Source organism: Aspergillus vadensis, assembly GCF_003184925.1.
Source record: "Aspergillus vadensis CBS 113365 unplaced genomic scaffold BO88scaffold_27, whole genome shotgun sequence".
In the NCBI taxonomy this organism is placed as follows: Eukaryota; Fungi; Ascomycota; class Eurotiomycetes; order Eurotiales; family Aspergillaceae; genus Aspergillus; species Aspergillus vadensis.
Window position 1 is genome coordinate 216834 of NW_020292065.1, and position 14435 is coordinate 231268.

A 14435-nucleotide genomic window follows, 5' to 3' on the forward strand; every position below is an offset into this window, starting at 1 on the left:
GGACCAAGATCCATTCTAGTCCACATAGTACAAAAATAGCGTTTACGTTGTGGAAGGGGTTTATTCTGAGAGAGCGGAATCGGCACCATGGTTTCGGTTGATCCTCAAAATAAACTCCGGGCAAATCCCGCCCGTGCAAAGTTTAGGTTGATCAGCACCCAGTATGCAAGTTCCTCGCAGTGGTCCGTGGCTGGCTCATTTTCAATCCATTGTGTTTCTTTAAACAGCCAGCAGAGATAGTGATTATCAAAGGAGTAGTGGTGACCGATAACGCACCCATTTTTGTGGTCGAGGGACGGAAATAACCCATGCGGAAAGCGGTTGGCCGGTACTACTTAGGGTGGATGGAATGTGGCATAACAGTCACGCCAATCATTGCCCCAATTACGGCGCCTATTCGGGGTTCTTATCATCCTTGGGAACTCTAAGACCTATTTGGCATATCTACCTTACATTACGCCACACTATATTATGTTGAGATTGGCGATGAAATCCCCCGATCGAAGGTTCAGGCATGCACAGGCATGCACAGGCATACGTGAAAATTATCACCTTATTGGCGTTCTGCAGCACCCGGCAATATCTTCCGCAAAATACTGACGGCCAGTGGTACTAGTTCGCTGAGTGCACTTGTATCTTAGTGATTTGGTAATAAGGCGTTTAAAATTGCCAGTAAGAAACGAACAATCCCTCATACAACGGTGGCCAGGATCAGCAATAGCTTTAATTTTGATATCTTTGACTGCTACAAAAGCTCTTAACTTTTGGTAGAAGTAACAATATCCCATGCAGCCCTGCAGCTCTGCGACCAGCTACTAATTGAGAAGACCCAATTTCCAGCATTGTTTCGGCATAACTGGTCACAAAGGGTAATCATTGGCATAACTTCCACCCCCTGCATAATTGCATCACCAAACAGAGATAAACGCCCCTGAAAGGGCAGCTTTGGCGAGACACGTGGATTTCCCTATTGGCTACTATCATGTCTATATCACTATATTCCTTCGGACCATATGGCCAATTGCTGCGGTATGTTGAGGTCTGAATATTTTGGCTGCTTTTAGTCTTCGCTCTCGTATTCAACATTCCGTACATTGACAGCGCCCAGGAACTTTAAGAAAGGAGATATCCGGTAGCCATGTCCCGTATTGGAAAGTAACTAGATGGTATCGACATCAAACGGCGCTGCTTGTGCTGGTGACCAAAAGTTTCAATACACTTTCGTCAATACACTTTCGACGTGCGCTAGGAAGCCTCGAAAGAGGCTTTACATTGCAAAATGCATTTCGAGCGCGTAGTTGTCCTCACGCTCTTCAGCTATGTTACCGCCCTCCCCAGTCACATCAATCTAGGCGTCGCCTTGCGAGCTTGTGATGCTGAGGCCTGCGATATGGAAGTAAGAATATCTTCCTGGGCAAAGAATTGGGTGAGATGCCTAGCTAGCAGCTCATAGTGTAGAATGGCAGGCAGTAGTGGAGGCAATTGTGGAGGCAATCCAGCTCTAAATCTTCTTGGGCTTCCTTTACTTAGCACAAACACGCCGTAAGTGTCCTGAGCTGTGCCATTTGTGTGTTTTACATATCTGATCTAAGAACGACAGCAATTGCACTTGTTCCTGGAGCTATTCTTCAAGTGCAGTCCCAGTCACAGTTATAGCAACGGAGACCGTCACCGACGTAGAACCGTCCACGACTACGGAGACTACCACCGACACGGAATCTGCCACAGCTATGGAGACTACTACTGACACAGAGTCTTTTACGGCGACACAAACTACAACTGACGTACAGTCTACCACAGCTATAGAGACGGTCACGGACACGCAGTCGTTGACAGCCACTAAAAGTGTTGCCGGAACGCAGCCTACAACAGCTACGCAAACAGTCACCGACACACACTCTTATACAGTGACGCAGACTGCTACTGACACAAAATATAAAACACAAACCATCGACAACACCATCACAGCCACTGCATCATCTACAGCCACCCAGACTACCACTGATACAGGGTCCATAACAACTACCCAAAACATCACAGATACGCAAACTATGCACCACACAGAGTCCGTCACGGCTACAGAGACCATAACCGATACGGCATCTGTCACAGCCAAACCCACACCAACCACTGTAACGGACACGCAAATATCCACAACGACTGCCACCCAAACCGCTACCCCTACTCCAGAAGTTGGGGCCTGCTTCTGCTGCACTGAGCAGGTCCGACTGCCGTATGAACTGAATGGCAATTGCGACAATATCCCAGTCTTGAATTCGACCGACGGTTGCCCATCCGGCGACGATCCGAAGCGGAACCACTTGCTTTGTTGCGACTCGAGTGGATATTGTACCCAGATGTCCTAGACATTGATTTCTTTTCTGTCCCAACTTATATTTGATTCTCCCGATGAGAATGTAACGTTTCCATTGGCATTCATTTAATGTATAACGTCCAAGAATAATAAAAATACTGCTGGATTTATATGCAACTATAGATACACACGTGCCGCAACAGGCGGTCGAAAATATGAGCCCTCTTTCTGTTAACATTCCATCTCTTATGCTAGTGTCGCACAGCGGTGATGACTCGAATTAAATAAGTTGAAAGCTTGTAGCAGTCGTCGCAAGACCATTGCTGAACTGGATCCTGGCAGTATCAAATGCAGACAGTAAGGTGTTTGGAGTACAAGCTCCCCGCAATTTACGTCCGCTTATTTTTGCACCCTATCCAACTGTTAGCGTGCTAGCACACTCAACGTCCCGAAAAATTCTTTCCTCAACAAGTCCAAGGCGTTGGAGATGACTACAGTGCAAAATAACTCAGATATGTGATGTGAGGTCGAGACGTAGTGAATCATGTTCGAGGTCGTGCGTTACTACAGAAGCAACAACTCCGCTTTACCGAGGCTGCAAAGAAGGTCAGGGGGGATGCTAAGCGGCATCTGTGCTGTAACCATGATGAGCGTGATCTTCCGGGAAATTTTCGAAAAAGGTTGGGTGGGTGCAGCAAGCTAAACTCAAGATATCCGCTTTATACAGCTTGGAGCCGCAAAAGGGCGCAAGAATACATACATCTGCGCCGGGTTAGCAATCTGGTCTATATAACATAGCAGATTAGGGAAGTGGAGAACCGTGGTTACTATATCAGCCGCACCAATGGCGGGGAAGGGGATCATGGGCCGGAGGCCTGAACCCTTCATGACTGTGTGTCAGACGCAGGTCTGGCGTGGGCCGTGCATCGCTAAATAATTTCCCCAAGTGGTATGGCGTGATCAATATCTGACGGTATTTCCTGCGCCCATTCCATTATATGAGAACCTATCGATGGACTCCCCAACGCTATTTCGACAAGAGCTATTCAGGTCATATCGCCTTAGCGCTGACTTCAGTACCCTAACAAACACCGCAGAAGCGAAGGCCAAGGACGATACTAGCCACTAGGCGCATTGATCTCGTTCACACGAACCATTGTGTCTGTCCATCAGTCATCTTTATTGGTCTCCCTCCAGCGCAACGTGGGATGCGGCTACGAAGAGCCGGATAGTAGACCGCGTCATAACACCAGGCGGAGATTGTGAGCATAGTATAAAGCCAGCCATAATCCACCTCGCTTTACCAGGTTCCCTCCCACAAGTTGCGCAGCCAGATTCCCATCCGTTAGCACATATTTCAAGCTTGCCGCATTACTCTTTCCCAATCATCCATAATGGCTCAGACCATCGCCGATGTAACTGCGACTGTCAAAGCCGCACTATCCAAGCTTTCGCCTACCGACGATATCCCAGACTCAGCACGGTTTGAACTTCTCGATGTGTTGGACCAACTGCGTGCCGCCGTGGAGCCCCCTATCCAGACAGTGCTGAACATCTGCTGGGCGGTAAGGATCCTACTACTGTATTGTTCTGGGGGAAAAAAAAAAAAATAAATAAATAAATAAAAATAAAAATGAAAAGGTCAAATTGAACTTAGCTAACCCGATGCCACCGGGATCTGGTCGCAGCATCATCCCCTAGTCGCAATCCGCACTGCTATTGGAATGGGAGTCTTTGATGCGTTCGCCGCTACCGGCGGTGTTGAACTGTCTCTTGACCAGTTGAATGAAAAGACCAAAGGCGACAAGGACCTACTGGGTAAGATTATTCCTTCCAAGCAGCACAATTCTCCTGGTCCTTCTGAATATTCTATTAAGATGATGGCATTCACGTTACAGTCAGAATCATGCGCCTCCTCATTGCTAATCGCCTATTCACCGAAACTGGTGTCGAAAAGTATAAGCCCCAGCCTTTGGCTTTGGCGTTCGCCACAGGCGCTCCGCCTAGCGAGGTTATCAAGAACTTGTACGTGATTCAGTCTAGATTAGAGGATGGGGGGAGAAAGATCGTTTGACTAACATCCAAACCTTACGTTCAGCCACGTCAACTTCCGTGCCTCTGCATTTACACATGACTTTCTCGAAGCCCGAGGATATCGCACCCCAGATGACGCCTACGACACTCCTTTCCAGCTAGCTTACGGGACCACCCTGCACCACTTCGAGTGGCTCGCACAGGACCCGGCCGAGCAGCATGCTTTCAACAAAGTGATGGAGACCAGCAATCGCGCAGTGGAGGGCGCCCAGTGGTATGACTTCTACCCGTGGCAGGAACGGCTGTCACTGGCCACCGGTGATAATGTGGAGGAAGATCGCGTACTCCTGGTCGACATTGGTGGCGGCAAGGGCCACGATTTGCAAGCATTCAAGAAGAAGAGAGGCCCCACTGGCCGCCTAGTGCTTCAGGACCTCCCTGGGGTTATTCAGGACATCAAGGAGCCTCTTCCACACGGTGTTGAAGCTGTTAGCTACAGCATGTTCGATGCGCAGCCTGTGCGTGGCGCCAAGGCTTACTATATGCGGACGGTGCTGCATGACTGGCCGGATAAGCAGGCATTACTGGCGCTGCAACGTGTTTGGGAGGCAATGGCTGACGATTCCGTGCTGCTGATCAATGAGAATACTGTTCCCGAAACAAGGGTACCGCGGTTCAATACCAGCGTCGATCTCATAATGATGAATATGTTTTCTTCACTGGAGCGCACGGATAAACAGTGGCTGAGTCTTTTGGAGCGTGCCGGATTCAAAGTCGTTAAAGTGTGGCGCTCGGACGATCAGGGAACGGGGTCCAATGCTTTGTTTGAGGCTGTTCGTGTTTAGCTAGTGTCATTTTCGGTCGATCGATAAAACGACGTCAGGAAATATTCGAGGTGAAGGAAATCCATACAAGTCTTTTTTTTTTTTTTTTTCTCTTTTTCATCTCTTTCACTAGCCCTATGATGACAATCCTTCTGCCGTTGGGCACCACGTAGAGGTCACCATCGAGCGATGGTACAATGTCGATACTAGAGACTCTTCACCAATAGTATTGTTGCTTGAATGGTATGGGAATTCCAATTGTTACATGCCAAGTTGGTTCCGAATACCTTGGTCGCTTTGGCAAAGCTGGTGTTTGTTCTCGGACGGTCGACGTGAAGTAATGTGGCCGGCTATGAGTTTCTGTCGCTTGTTGGGCTCCCGGCCTACAGCTTGGTGTCTATCTGGCTATTGCAAGTTGCTCATGCAGGCCAACCCTTACATGTCCACTCGTATCACGCGAAGTTTATAGGAATTTATACTTGAAGGCTCGATATACAATCCACAGCAGTCCCAACAAGGCACGCAGAGGAAACAATCTTTCGATGCGAAGTAAGTGTCTACACCGGTCAGTGTGTGCCATGAAAAATATCCAACGCATCTTGCAGGTGCTGCTCCACATCCAGTTCCCAGATCCAGCGCATGCGCATGTCCAAATTCTCGCGAATCTTGTCAACATCGTCCCACACGCCTTCCTTTTGGCACTCATAGAGCATGCCAGCATCCCGACTAGTGCGCACCAAGTGCTGAGTCCGAGGCCTTCGCACGGTATCATACGCCATGAACGCCCGTTCCAAATGTTTCTTCTCACGGACTTCTCCTAGGAGACGAGATAAAACAAACACATCTTCCACTGCCATACCGGCCCCAGCGCCCTGGTGCGGCGTACTCGCATGGGCTGCATCCCCCACGAGACAGATGCGACCATCCCGGTGATAGGTACTGGCGGGCGCATGATCGAACATGGCCCATATATCTGCATTTCGCATCAATGACAAGATGGCTCGGACATCTGGTCCCCAGCCCTCAAAGTCCTGCAACATCTGCTTTTTGTTTCCTGGTAGCACCCACTGTGACCCATGCTCCCAGACCCCATTTTCCTTTGTCCGGAAGGCCACGACATTCATTGTCTTGCCGTGCTCAATCGGAAATGTTAAGAGATGGCCGCCGTAACCCCAATGGAAATGGTTGTTGCGTGCCGTGTACTCTCCTAGGGCCGCAACTGCTTCATCCATCGGGATCAGGCCTCGATAAGCATATTTGCCCGTGAAGACAGCATTAGCTGCTTCATCTCCTTCAAGCAGAATTTGCCGCACTCGGGACTTGATTCCATCACACCCGAGAACTGCATCGACAGAAACGGAGGTGCCATCTGCGAAGTGCACAGTGACTCCGTCTGTTCCCTCATCGATCGACACCAGTCTTTTGCCAAAACTCACGTATCCCCCTTCAGGTGGCAGTAGTTCGGTCATGGCCTCGAGGAATCGTGCGCGATGAACACTGCTCCTTGCAACCGGCGCATGCACCTCGTGCAGGTATTCGCCTGCTTTTAGACTGTTTGATGGCGTGCCTTTTCCATCCATGCCCATTCGATAACTGGACCAAAGCTTCTTATCCAAGGCGCCTGTATCTGGCTGAAATGTTGCATGTCGATTGTATGCCGCTGCTAGCTCGGCGTCAATGAGCTCCATGGCACGAATGGAATTTGACCCAAAGGCGATCCCCGCCCCAATCTCAGAGAACTCCGGAGTGGCTTCATAGAGGTGTGGTACGATATTCTTACGGGAGGTGGGCTTCAGCAGTGCCAGAAGGAGAGTGACACCTGCGATACCGCCACCGATAATGGCGATTCGGAGAGGGTTGTCATTGTTGGACACGGTCATGTTTGGATGGGTTCTTGTTGCATGCAAAATGCTGGGCAGATCTTCACGGGCGATCCGGTTAGTGCGCTACGTTGGCATACGCAGGGACAATTATGTGACATGGTAGAACGGCAACCCGGATTAGAAGGAGGGGTAAGCTGCTTCGGAAAGGCCACTATCTAGCGTTGTGAGCCAAGGGTTCATTGGTGGTCAGAAAACTCCTAGTGTCTACGCTAGGGTGTCGTAGTGAGGTTGCTAAGCACACCGGGTCGGGCTCCCCCGTTCCCCGGCCGTCCCCCAAGCCTGCCAAGTGTGCCCCAAAGCTTATTGAGATGATCGATGATATTTCCTACAGAGAGCCCGCAAAGACGTTGCCAAAAGATAAATCCGAATTCCCAGAAGTGATGGTATATTCGAACTTACAAGCAATCAAATTTTGTCACGCGGGGTACGCGTACCGGTGACCCTGACTCGTCGCGAGACCAGGGTAGGATTTAGCGGTGCCGCTAAGAGTTATCCTAGCAGGGGACTACATCAGCGGCGTACGTATATCGGCCTATCATCCTCCGCGATAATGAGGACACTGCAGCCACGGTCAGCCATGAATTTAGGACGGGAATGAGACCAAGTGGCACAAAATGCTAACATCATCGTCGTTTGATATGCAATATCCACAGTCTGTTCTTCAAAATAATCTTCCGACTTATGAAATTTCGGAGCGAATGTTCCTTTGGTATATAATCTCAAGAAGAAAAGCTTGGGGCCAAGCCTCATGACAAGAGTCGAGCGGCCGAACGAGCCACTAGATTTAGGCTAAGGCTAAGTCTCGAAGCCACACTGACTGGCCGACTCCACCTGTTGATTAATCTCAGTGACGATCTCAATATCCCCAACAACCTTCTGGATTAAGTCTGAGCGACTACTTCCTGACCGATGCCTTGTCCGACTCGCTCCCGAGGTAACATGATTTGACAGCTTTGACAGCTCGTACGGCGGTCGCACGTAACTGGGGTAGGTAGATGAGCCATCCGGTGGACGACTAAAAGATTTTCCGCTGCGCCGCAATTTCCTGTCTTTGACTAGGCGCACAATTGGCATCAGGCTGGGCAGGCAGGATACCACCACTCCGAGGCTGCTTTCGATGGCAGTCCAAAGGTGAGAGTAGGTATCTGACCCTATCAGACCAAATTTAATTAGTATGGCTCACAACGAGTGACAAGCAATGGAAACCATACAAGTAATATCCGAATCACTGATTGCAATCAGGTTTTCGAGGCGCACAATTGAGATTGCGCAGACACTAGCAACCCATGATGGTCAGACCGCTGGACTTCTGAAAAGCTGCGTTGTAGACATCGTACATGAGACCCAGGGTAAATATAATCGACAAACCGATCTTCCTAGGCCAGGGGATTTGGAGTTTCCAGATCTCTCGTGTGGGCAAAACCAACAAAAGGACGTCGGTGCACAGGTTGGTCGCAGCTAGTGTGATCACGAAAGGGACAAAGTCTATGCAGTGCCCCTTCGTGGTTTTCTTCTGCCATTCGTGATGTATTGGGACACATTGGAAGATGGCAGTTGTTTGAAATGCAACGTACCACGCAACCAAAAACAACATGACTGAGCGGCACGCAAATATCATGGAAGGAACTGGGAAGATGCGCTGGTAGAATAAGACGATAGACAGCTTAATGACCGGAAGGCATGTATTCCAGAACAGCTGCATCACATAGAGGTTCTATCCCCCGGGATTCGTGGTCAGCCTCAGTTTTATCCCTTCATTTAACCGGGAAAATATGCAAATACCAAGGAATATTCCTGAACAGTAGCAGCGGAAAGCGTATCGACATGTTCCCCAACGCCTGCGTGAAGACCTTCAAATATCTGTTAGTGAGCATGCCTTGAATCATTTTGACTAGGAGGATCAATCACTCTGAAAGAGAAGTGCATTAACTGCAAGAGCCAAGGCCTTGGATCACATAAGCGTGTCTTCGCCGGAAGGAACGAGCGGATTTCTCACCAGAGCGACAATGCTCAGGTAGTCTTCTGCAAAAAGACTCAAGCCTTGTAGCCTGCGTGCCCAGACTCTCAGAAAAACCGCTGAAATTGACAATACAACGAGGATGCTGTTGATGATGACAATCTGTAGCTGTCTGGTGTTGTACGTGCCCGTTAAAGTCAGCCCCATCGTGTGCTCGGCATGGCAGGATTTTTCACTCTTTGTCTCTGTCAGACATTGCCAGGTAAAATACTTATAAGTCAGTAAGGCTATAATATATCCAAGGGAGTGTAAAGATATGCCTCATTAACAACCCCGGTCACTCTGAGACGCCATCGTAGGACGGAGAGGCTGGCGGATGCAGGCATTCGGGACAATCCCGGTCTAGTCCAGCGATCAGGATGGCCTAGAATTTAACATGGCCCACAAAAAGGGCGCCGTTCGTCCCACAGGATCTAGCATATAGTGAGCACATTACCCCCTGTCAAATTGCCGTCGGAAGTTTTGCTTTTTCCAAACTCTCTTGCGCGTACGCGGTCGCAATTCCTGTTTTCAATAACAATATTTTCCACGCCTGTGCCGAGAGCTAAAGAAAAAAATAATTATGCCTGCAGATGAGACAACTAATGCTTTGGATACCAAGGATCATGCGGCGTTCAAATCCTTCGACCTATCAAGTGACGGGCTACGGACAAAAGACGGCATCGTCTTAGTTCCTCAACCATCGCAGGATCCTGAAGACCCATTGGCATGTTGTTTATCTTTCTTCCTCATCCATCCTATGTCTACTGAAGACTGACTGTTTATCAGAATTGGGCTAGAGGAAGGAAACTGAGAAACCTCACTATCCTCTGCATGGCAGGTTTTGCGGGGACCGCATTAGATCTCGCTAACCAACTTGCTATGAAGGACCAGGCAAAGAATTGGGACAAGGAACTCATAGACATCACGTACACTATATCTGCCTCAATTGCAGGTATTGCCTATGGGCCATTGTTGATTAACCCCGTAGCGCAGGCTTTTGGTCGCACTGCCATCATTTTCTGGTGCCTTGTGTTCGCGATGGCCTGTGCGATTTGGTCAGCTTGCATGACAAGCAGAGGCGACTATGAGCGTTTCGTTGCATCGCGTCTGTTTGACGGCATTTTTGGATCCATTCCATCCATCGTTGGCGTGGGAGCGGTGTATGACATGTTCTTCCTGCACGAGCGCGGCAAGGCATATGCTATCTTTCATGTCTCCTTTCTGTTCGGCACTGTTGCTGGCCCGACCTTTGGGGGATTCATCGTCCAACATACCGACTGGCCCTGGGTGTTTTGGTGGATCGTTATTGCACAGGGAGCGGTTCTTATCCTTGGTAGGTGTATATCCTTGGAGTGAATAACAACTGGGCATCTGACTTATCTCATTGTAGCATTACTTTTCCTGGAAGAGACCAGCTGCCCTCGTGACGGGAAGACAATATCCGCTGTCAAGCCTAGGAACTTCTGGGCTAAGCGAATGGCGACCCTGCTTCCTCATAAGACGGGAATTTCCCGCGCAGAACTGGTAGCCCTCATATCCTCCCCCTATCGAACAGTCGCTGACCCAAATGCAGGGTCGCATCGCTCGCCTACCTTTCCGCATTGGTCTCTCGCCCGTCGGTCTTCTTATAGGCATCTTCCAACTAGCATCATTTGGCTGGTTCGTTGCAACGCACAGCCTCTTGACTGTGTGGCTGGAGAAACCTGTCTCCGTCGGCGGATGGGGATTCAGTCCTCAACGGAACGCCCTCTGTATGTCTTCGCCTCCCTCTAGATTACTTCAATGGCTAACTCCACGAGAAAGTCATCTTCTCCCTCTGGGTTGGACTCCTGACAGCCGAACTATGGGGCTACCTCTGCAATGACCGCATCGCTCTATGGATCTGCCGCACACGCGAAAAGGGTGTATGGAAGCCTGAGTGTCGGCTACATGCCCTCTGGATTCCGTCCCTCATCATTCTTCCAATCGGCCTTGGCATCGTCGGCTCTGCTCTGCAATACCATCTACACTACATGGTCCTTGCCTTAGGTGCCTACCTCATTACCTTTGCTTCGATGAGCTCTGTCCCCGTCGCTGTAACCTATATGATCGAATGCGTTGCTTCGCAGCCCACCGAGGTGGGTGCTTTCATGGGCGCGTACCGTCTTACGCTGGGGTTGGTTGTGCCGTTCTTCATCAATCAGTGGGTTGCCCGGGTGGGCTTCGGTTGGGTATATGGAATGATGGCCTTCTTTTCCATTTTTGCATTTGGGTTCGTGGTTGTGTTGATGTTGTTTGGGGCTAGCTTGAGGGAGCGGACCTTGGCCAAGTTTGCTCCTAGTGAGATTGGAGCCAAGGTTATATATACCAGTGATGAGGAGGGACCATAGAATGTTAGTAGCTCGAGGTATATGATTCACTTTTGGTAAATCCAATAGTGGAAGTCCAGAAGTGAGGACGCCCAATACACCAAATGTAAGAGGTATCAAAACCCTAAAACTCTTTATTATAGTTCATACCCTTACTTTATTTCGACTGAAGTGATGGACCCAATGGGGCCATGCGGCACGCCCTAATGGAGGGCTCTATCAGCACCCTCAATCAACTTCACCCCTGTCAGACATCAGCCGGCCCACTCACGCATTGCGGCTGACTCCATTTTCCATCCCAATAGGCTCATGTAGCAGTACGTAGTTTAAGAAAGGTGGGTATGGCCCCTGCACTCTGCATTCAAAATTATCTCTCTATAACAAGCACATCAATATCTAAACCACACTACTATCTTGAAGAAACTGCATGGACAAGACACTGTGGCCATATCGGCATTTTGTTTTATTGTGTCATCTAAGACGAGATGATGTTGAAGCCACGTGTATGCTAGACTACTCCCTGCCCACCCGTCTTACAAGCAAGCATGTCTCACATCAAGATCCAATAAGGGTCTTTCCAGGGTCCCATAGGGGGTCAAAGTACCTAGATAAGCCCCACCCTTACAAAGGGTCTCGCCCTCAGCTCCAATGATTACAGGGCTCTATTGGCGGTTTGCGCTTCTGCCTAGTCGAAGTAGTTTGGATCTATCGATCAACCAGGAACTGGTGTTTCCCACTTGCACCCTAAGCCTTGTACCACATAAGCTTTATCTTCCCGTCATCCTGCTGTTTCCGACTGAGAGTCTTTCTATGTAGACTTTTTATCAATAGCACGATGGCATACGCTCCATCCCCTCGCTTTTGGGTAACCCTCTTTCGCACACTGCTCAATACCTTTATCCATTCCGCTGGAGACGATCCGCTGCTTGCACAAGCTCATGCCATATGGCAACATGAACCTACACATTCGGATAATGTATTACTGATGGTACCTATTGTTGTCGGAGTCATTCTGAGCGGGCTAGTAAGTCAGGGAATTAACTGAAAATTCCCCCAGAGATGGCATATTGACAGGCTTCAGATCCGATATATCCTTGGACATGTTTTGATGTCTATTCTCATACTTGAAAGTGTGAAAAATCAGGCTTCTGGATACATTTCTGAAATGAGCGACAAGAAGCCTGGTCCATCCAGCCGTCAGCTACTCCATACCATCGCCACCATTTACCGCAAGGGTAATTTCCGTCTCCTCCTGAATGGCATTGGTTCTGCCTCCAGCTATTGGGTGAAGCACATGTGCACGAAGCAGATGCTAATGAAAGCATTATTCCTTCCTGGCCCGGTCGCGTATATCGTCTCCTCGGTGCTGCTCGCTGAATATCATTTCTTGTGGACAGCGCGCACCATACTTCCACGCGACCAGCAGCGCTTTGTGCCTAATTCTGGCGATCGCCAACGATGGAAAGCTTTGGTACCGGCCACGGCCTTATATGCGGTTGCTGAATCGTTTATGATGCATGTACCTGCGATGTTTGGTAGCGACCTTGGCCCGTCACCTAGCACGGAGGTCTCGAAAGCGTACTTGTCGGGTATTGTTGGGTCTGACATCTTCGTGTCAGGAGCCATGCTCGCCGCACAATTGTTGCTTTTCTTCCCTTCATTTATAGCGTTGATTCTCGTTCAGACCAGTCTGTTGCCATCTGTGTGTGAGACGCTTGTCTCTGCGCCGGTGAACCGAGTGCGGCAGCAACAGCAGCGGGGCAGTCGTGTTGGAGAGATCTTTGCAGCGTTCAACAAAGGCCCCCTTCATGTACAGGACATGACGAGAATTATTGGAGCAAGGCATATGTTGTGGTGTGTTGAGTTACACGCAAAGATGTGCTTGAGTCTGGTTGGGGTTTCCGCTGTGGTGCATTTGGCGGTCTATAATATGAAGTAACGTCCCACGCCTGACAAATGATTAGAGACGGTGGTTCGCTTCAGGGGTTTTCTTTCGTCGATATCTGTTTCTCACCCGCGACACTTGTCTGGAAGTCGCGTCATATGCGGCTTTCATGTCCCTTTTCCCTGTGGTGGCTCAGGCGTTGTCCATAGCCCCCGTGCTGCACAAGCTCTCGCGAATATAAATGTATATACCCAGCAAAGTGGTATTCTGTCGCGAGATACAGATAGCCAGGTATGAAACGAATATGAACCCATCTAGATCATCGATCTCATATTCACGACCACACGAGATAGTCCACGAAGCCATCGAGGATATCTCAATCAAAATGCTCCGCAACATGGTGCGCAACAGCAGCTTCATCGCCCTCAAAGACGTCACAGACAGGACACCGAATAACCCCTGCATCCATACTACCTACTCCTTCCACCCCAGGAACCACCACCTCATCAACACCATCCACACCCCCAGCAACATCCCTTCCCCTGCCCTTCTTTCCCCTCTGCATCCCCCCATACCCAGGAGTAACATACGCATCCAACCCCACACTCTCCGCTGGCACCTCTCCTTCATCCCCTCCACCACCCTGATACCCCCTACCTCCACCCCTCCTACCACCTCTCCGCCCACCTCTACCTCCCCAAGAACCTCCCTGCTCCAGGTCCCCTTGCTCAACACCCATATATTCCGTACCACCAAGGTTAGAATTAGAGCTAAGATTAGTATTCATAGCCTGCACCCTCCCCACTCTCCCATCCGTTAAGCGGACTTTAATCCCCCTCGGATGGTTGCCCCGCGTCAATACCTCACCAACAGTACCGCTGACTGTGCGGCCTGTCGGTTGGTCTTTTTTCAGGACGATGTGGACGCCTGCACCAGGGCGAACTTGTTGGGTTGTGGGTGGCATTGCCTTTTTCTTTATGTTGGGGAAGTTATGGGTGTTAGTGAGTGTCAATGGATGAGTTTGTGATAAGATTGCGGTACGGATAAAAATAGTGGAGATATTGCTATTTATGGCACGTGATTAGTGTGATGTCATTGGTGGATAGGTGATGAGGTAGTTACTGCTTACTGTATGGTTAATTAAGGAG

General features: G+C 49.6%; 7 protein-coding genes across 7 annotated transcripts; 4 read left to right on the forward strand and 3 right to left on the reverse strand.

Annotated features, from left to right (window-relative positions):
• Positions 1-1279: 1279 nt before the first annotated feature.
• On the forward strand, positions 1280-2366 carry BO88DRAFT_418914 (uncharacterized protein; the record flags this gene model as incomplete). Its single annotated transcript, XM_025708370.1, has 3 exons — positions 1280-1396; positions 1454-1542; positions 1601-2366. The coding sequence occupies 3 exons, from the start codon at positions 1280-1282 to the stop codon at positions 2364-2366; spliced, it is 972 nt and encodes a 323-aa protein (XP_025558801.1).
• Positions 2367-3708: 1342 nt separating this feature from the next.
• BO88DRAFT_396131 (O-methyltransferase) lies at positions 3709-5193 on the forward strand (the record flags this gene model as incomplete). Its single annotated transcript, XM_025705223.1, has 4 exons — positions 3709-3879; positions 4003-4132; positions 4213-4339; positions 4413-5193. The coding sequence occupies 4 exons, from the start codon at positions 3709-3711 to the stop codon at positions 5191-5193; spliced, it is 1209 nt and encodes a 402-aa protein (XP_025558802.1).
• Positions 5194-5738: 545 nt separating this feature from the next.
• On the reverse strand, positions 5739-7052 carry BO88DRAFT_349662 (FAD/NAD(P)-binding domain-containing protein; the record flags this gene model as incomplete). The annotated part of the gene is made up of 1 exon (XM_025703460.1): positions 5739-7052. One exon carries the CDS (start codon positions 7050-7052, stop codon positions 5739-5741), a length of 1314 nt encoding a protein of 437 aa, XP_025558803.1.
• A 1068-nt stretch (positions 7053-8120) lies between these two features.
• BO88DRAFT_304795 (uncharacterized protein) lies at positions 8121-8727 on the reverse strand (the record flags this gene model as incomplete). The annotated part of the gene is made up of 3 exons (XM_025702428.1): positions 8121-8206; positions 8267-8331; positions 8393-8727. Coding segments are annotated over 3 exons (486 nt in total), but the record flags the coding sequence as incomplete, so codon positions are not given.
• A 1158-nt stretch (positions 8728-9885) lies between these two features.
• On the forward strand, positions 9886-11423 carry BO88DRAFT_429063 (polyamine transporter; the record flags this gene model as incomplete). The annotated part of the gene is made up of 4 exons (XM_025709118.1): positions 9886-10387; positions 10445-10578; positions 10628-10805; positions 10858-11423. 4 exons carry the CDS (start codon positions 9886-9888, stop codon positions 11421-11423), a joined length of 1380 nt encoding a protein of 459 aa, XP_025558805.1.
• Positions 11424-12237: 814 nt separating this feature from the next.
• BO88DRAFT_396134 (uncharacterized protein) lies at positions 12238-13830 on the forward strand (the record flags this gene model as incomplete). The annotated part of the gene is made up of 2 exons (XM_025705224.1): positions 12238-12426; positions 12484-13830. 2 exons carry the CDS (start codon positions 12238-12240, stop codon positions 13339-13341), a joined length of 1047 nt encoding a protein of 348 aa, XP_025558806.1. The 3' UTR covers positions 13342-13830.
• Positions 13389-14300, reverse strand: BO88DRAFT_471999 (YwbE family protein). Its single transcript, XM_025711730.1, has one exon. It carries the CDS (start codon positions 14249-14251, stop codon positions 13664-13666), a length of 588 nt encoding a protein of 195 aa, XP_025558807.1. The 5' UTR covers positions 14252-14300; the 3' UTR covers positions 13389-13663.
• Between the last annotated feature and the right edge of the window lie 135 nt (positions 14301-14435).

Bases quoted from the DNA above. Each gene is read 5' to 3' on its own strand.
- BO88DRAFT_471999 (XM_025711730.1), bottom strand. From the start codon at position 14,251: ATGCCACCCACAACCCAACAAGTTCGCCCTGGTGCAGGCGTCCACATC.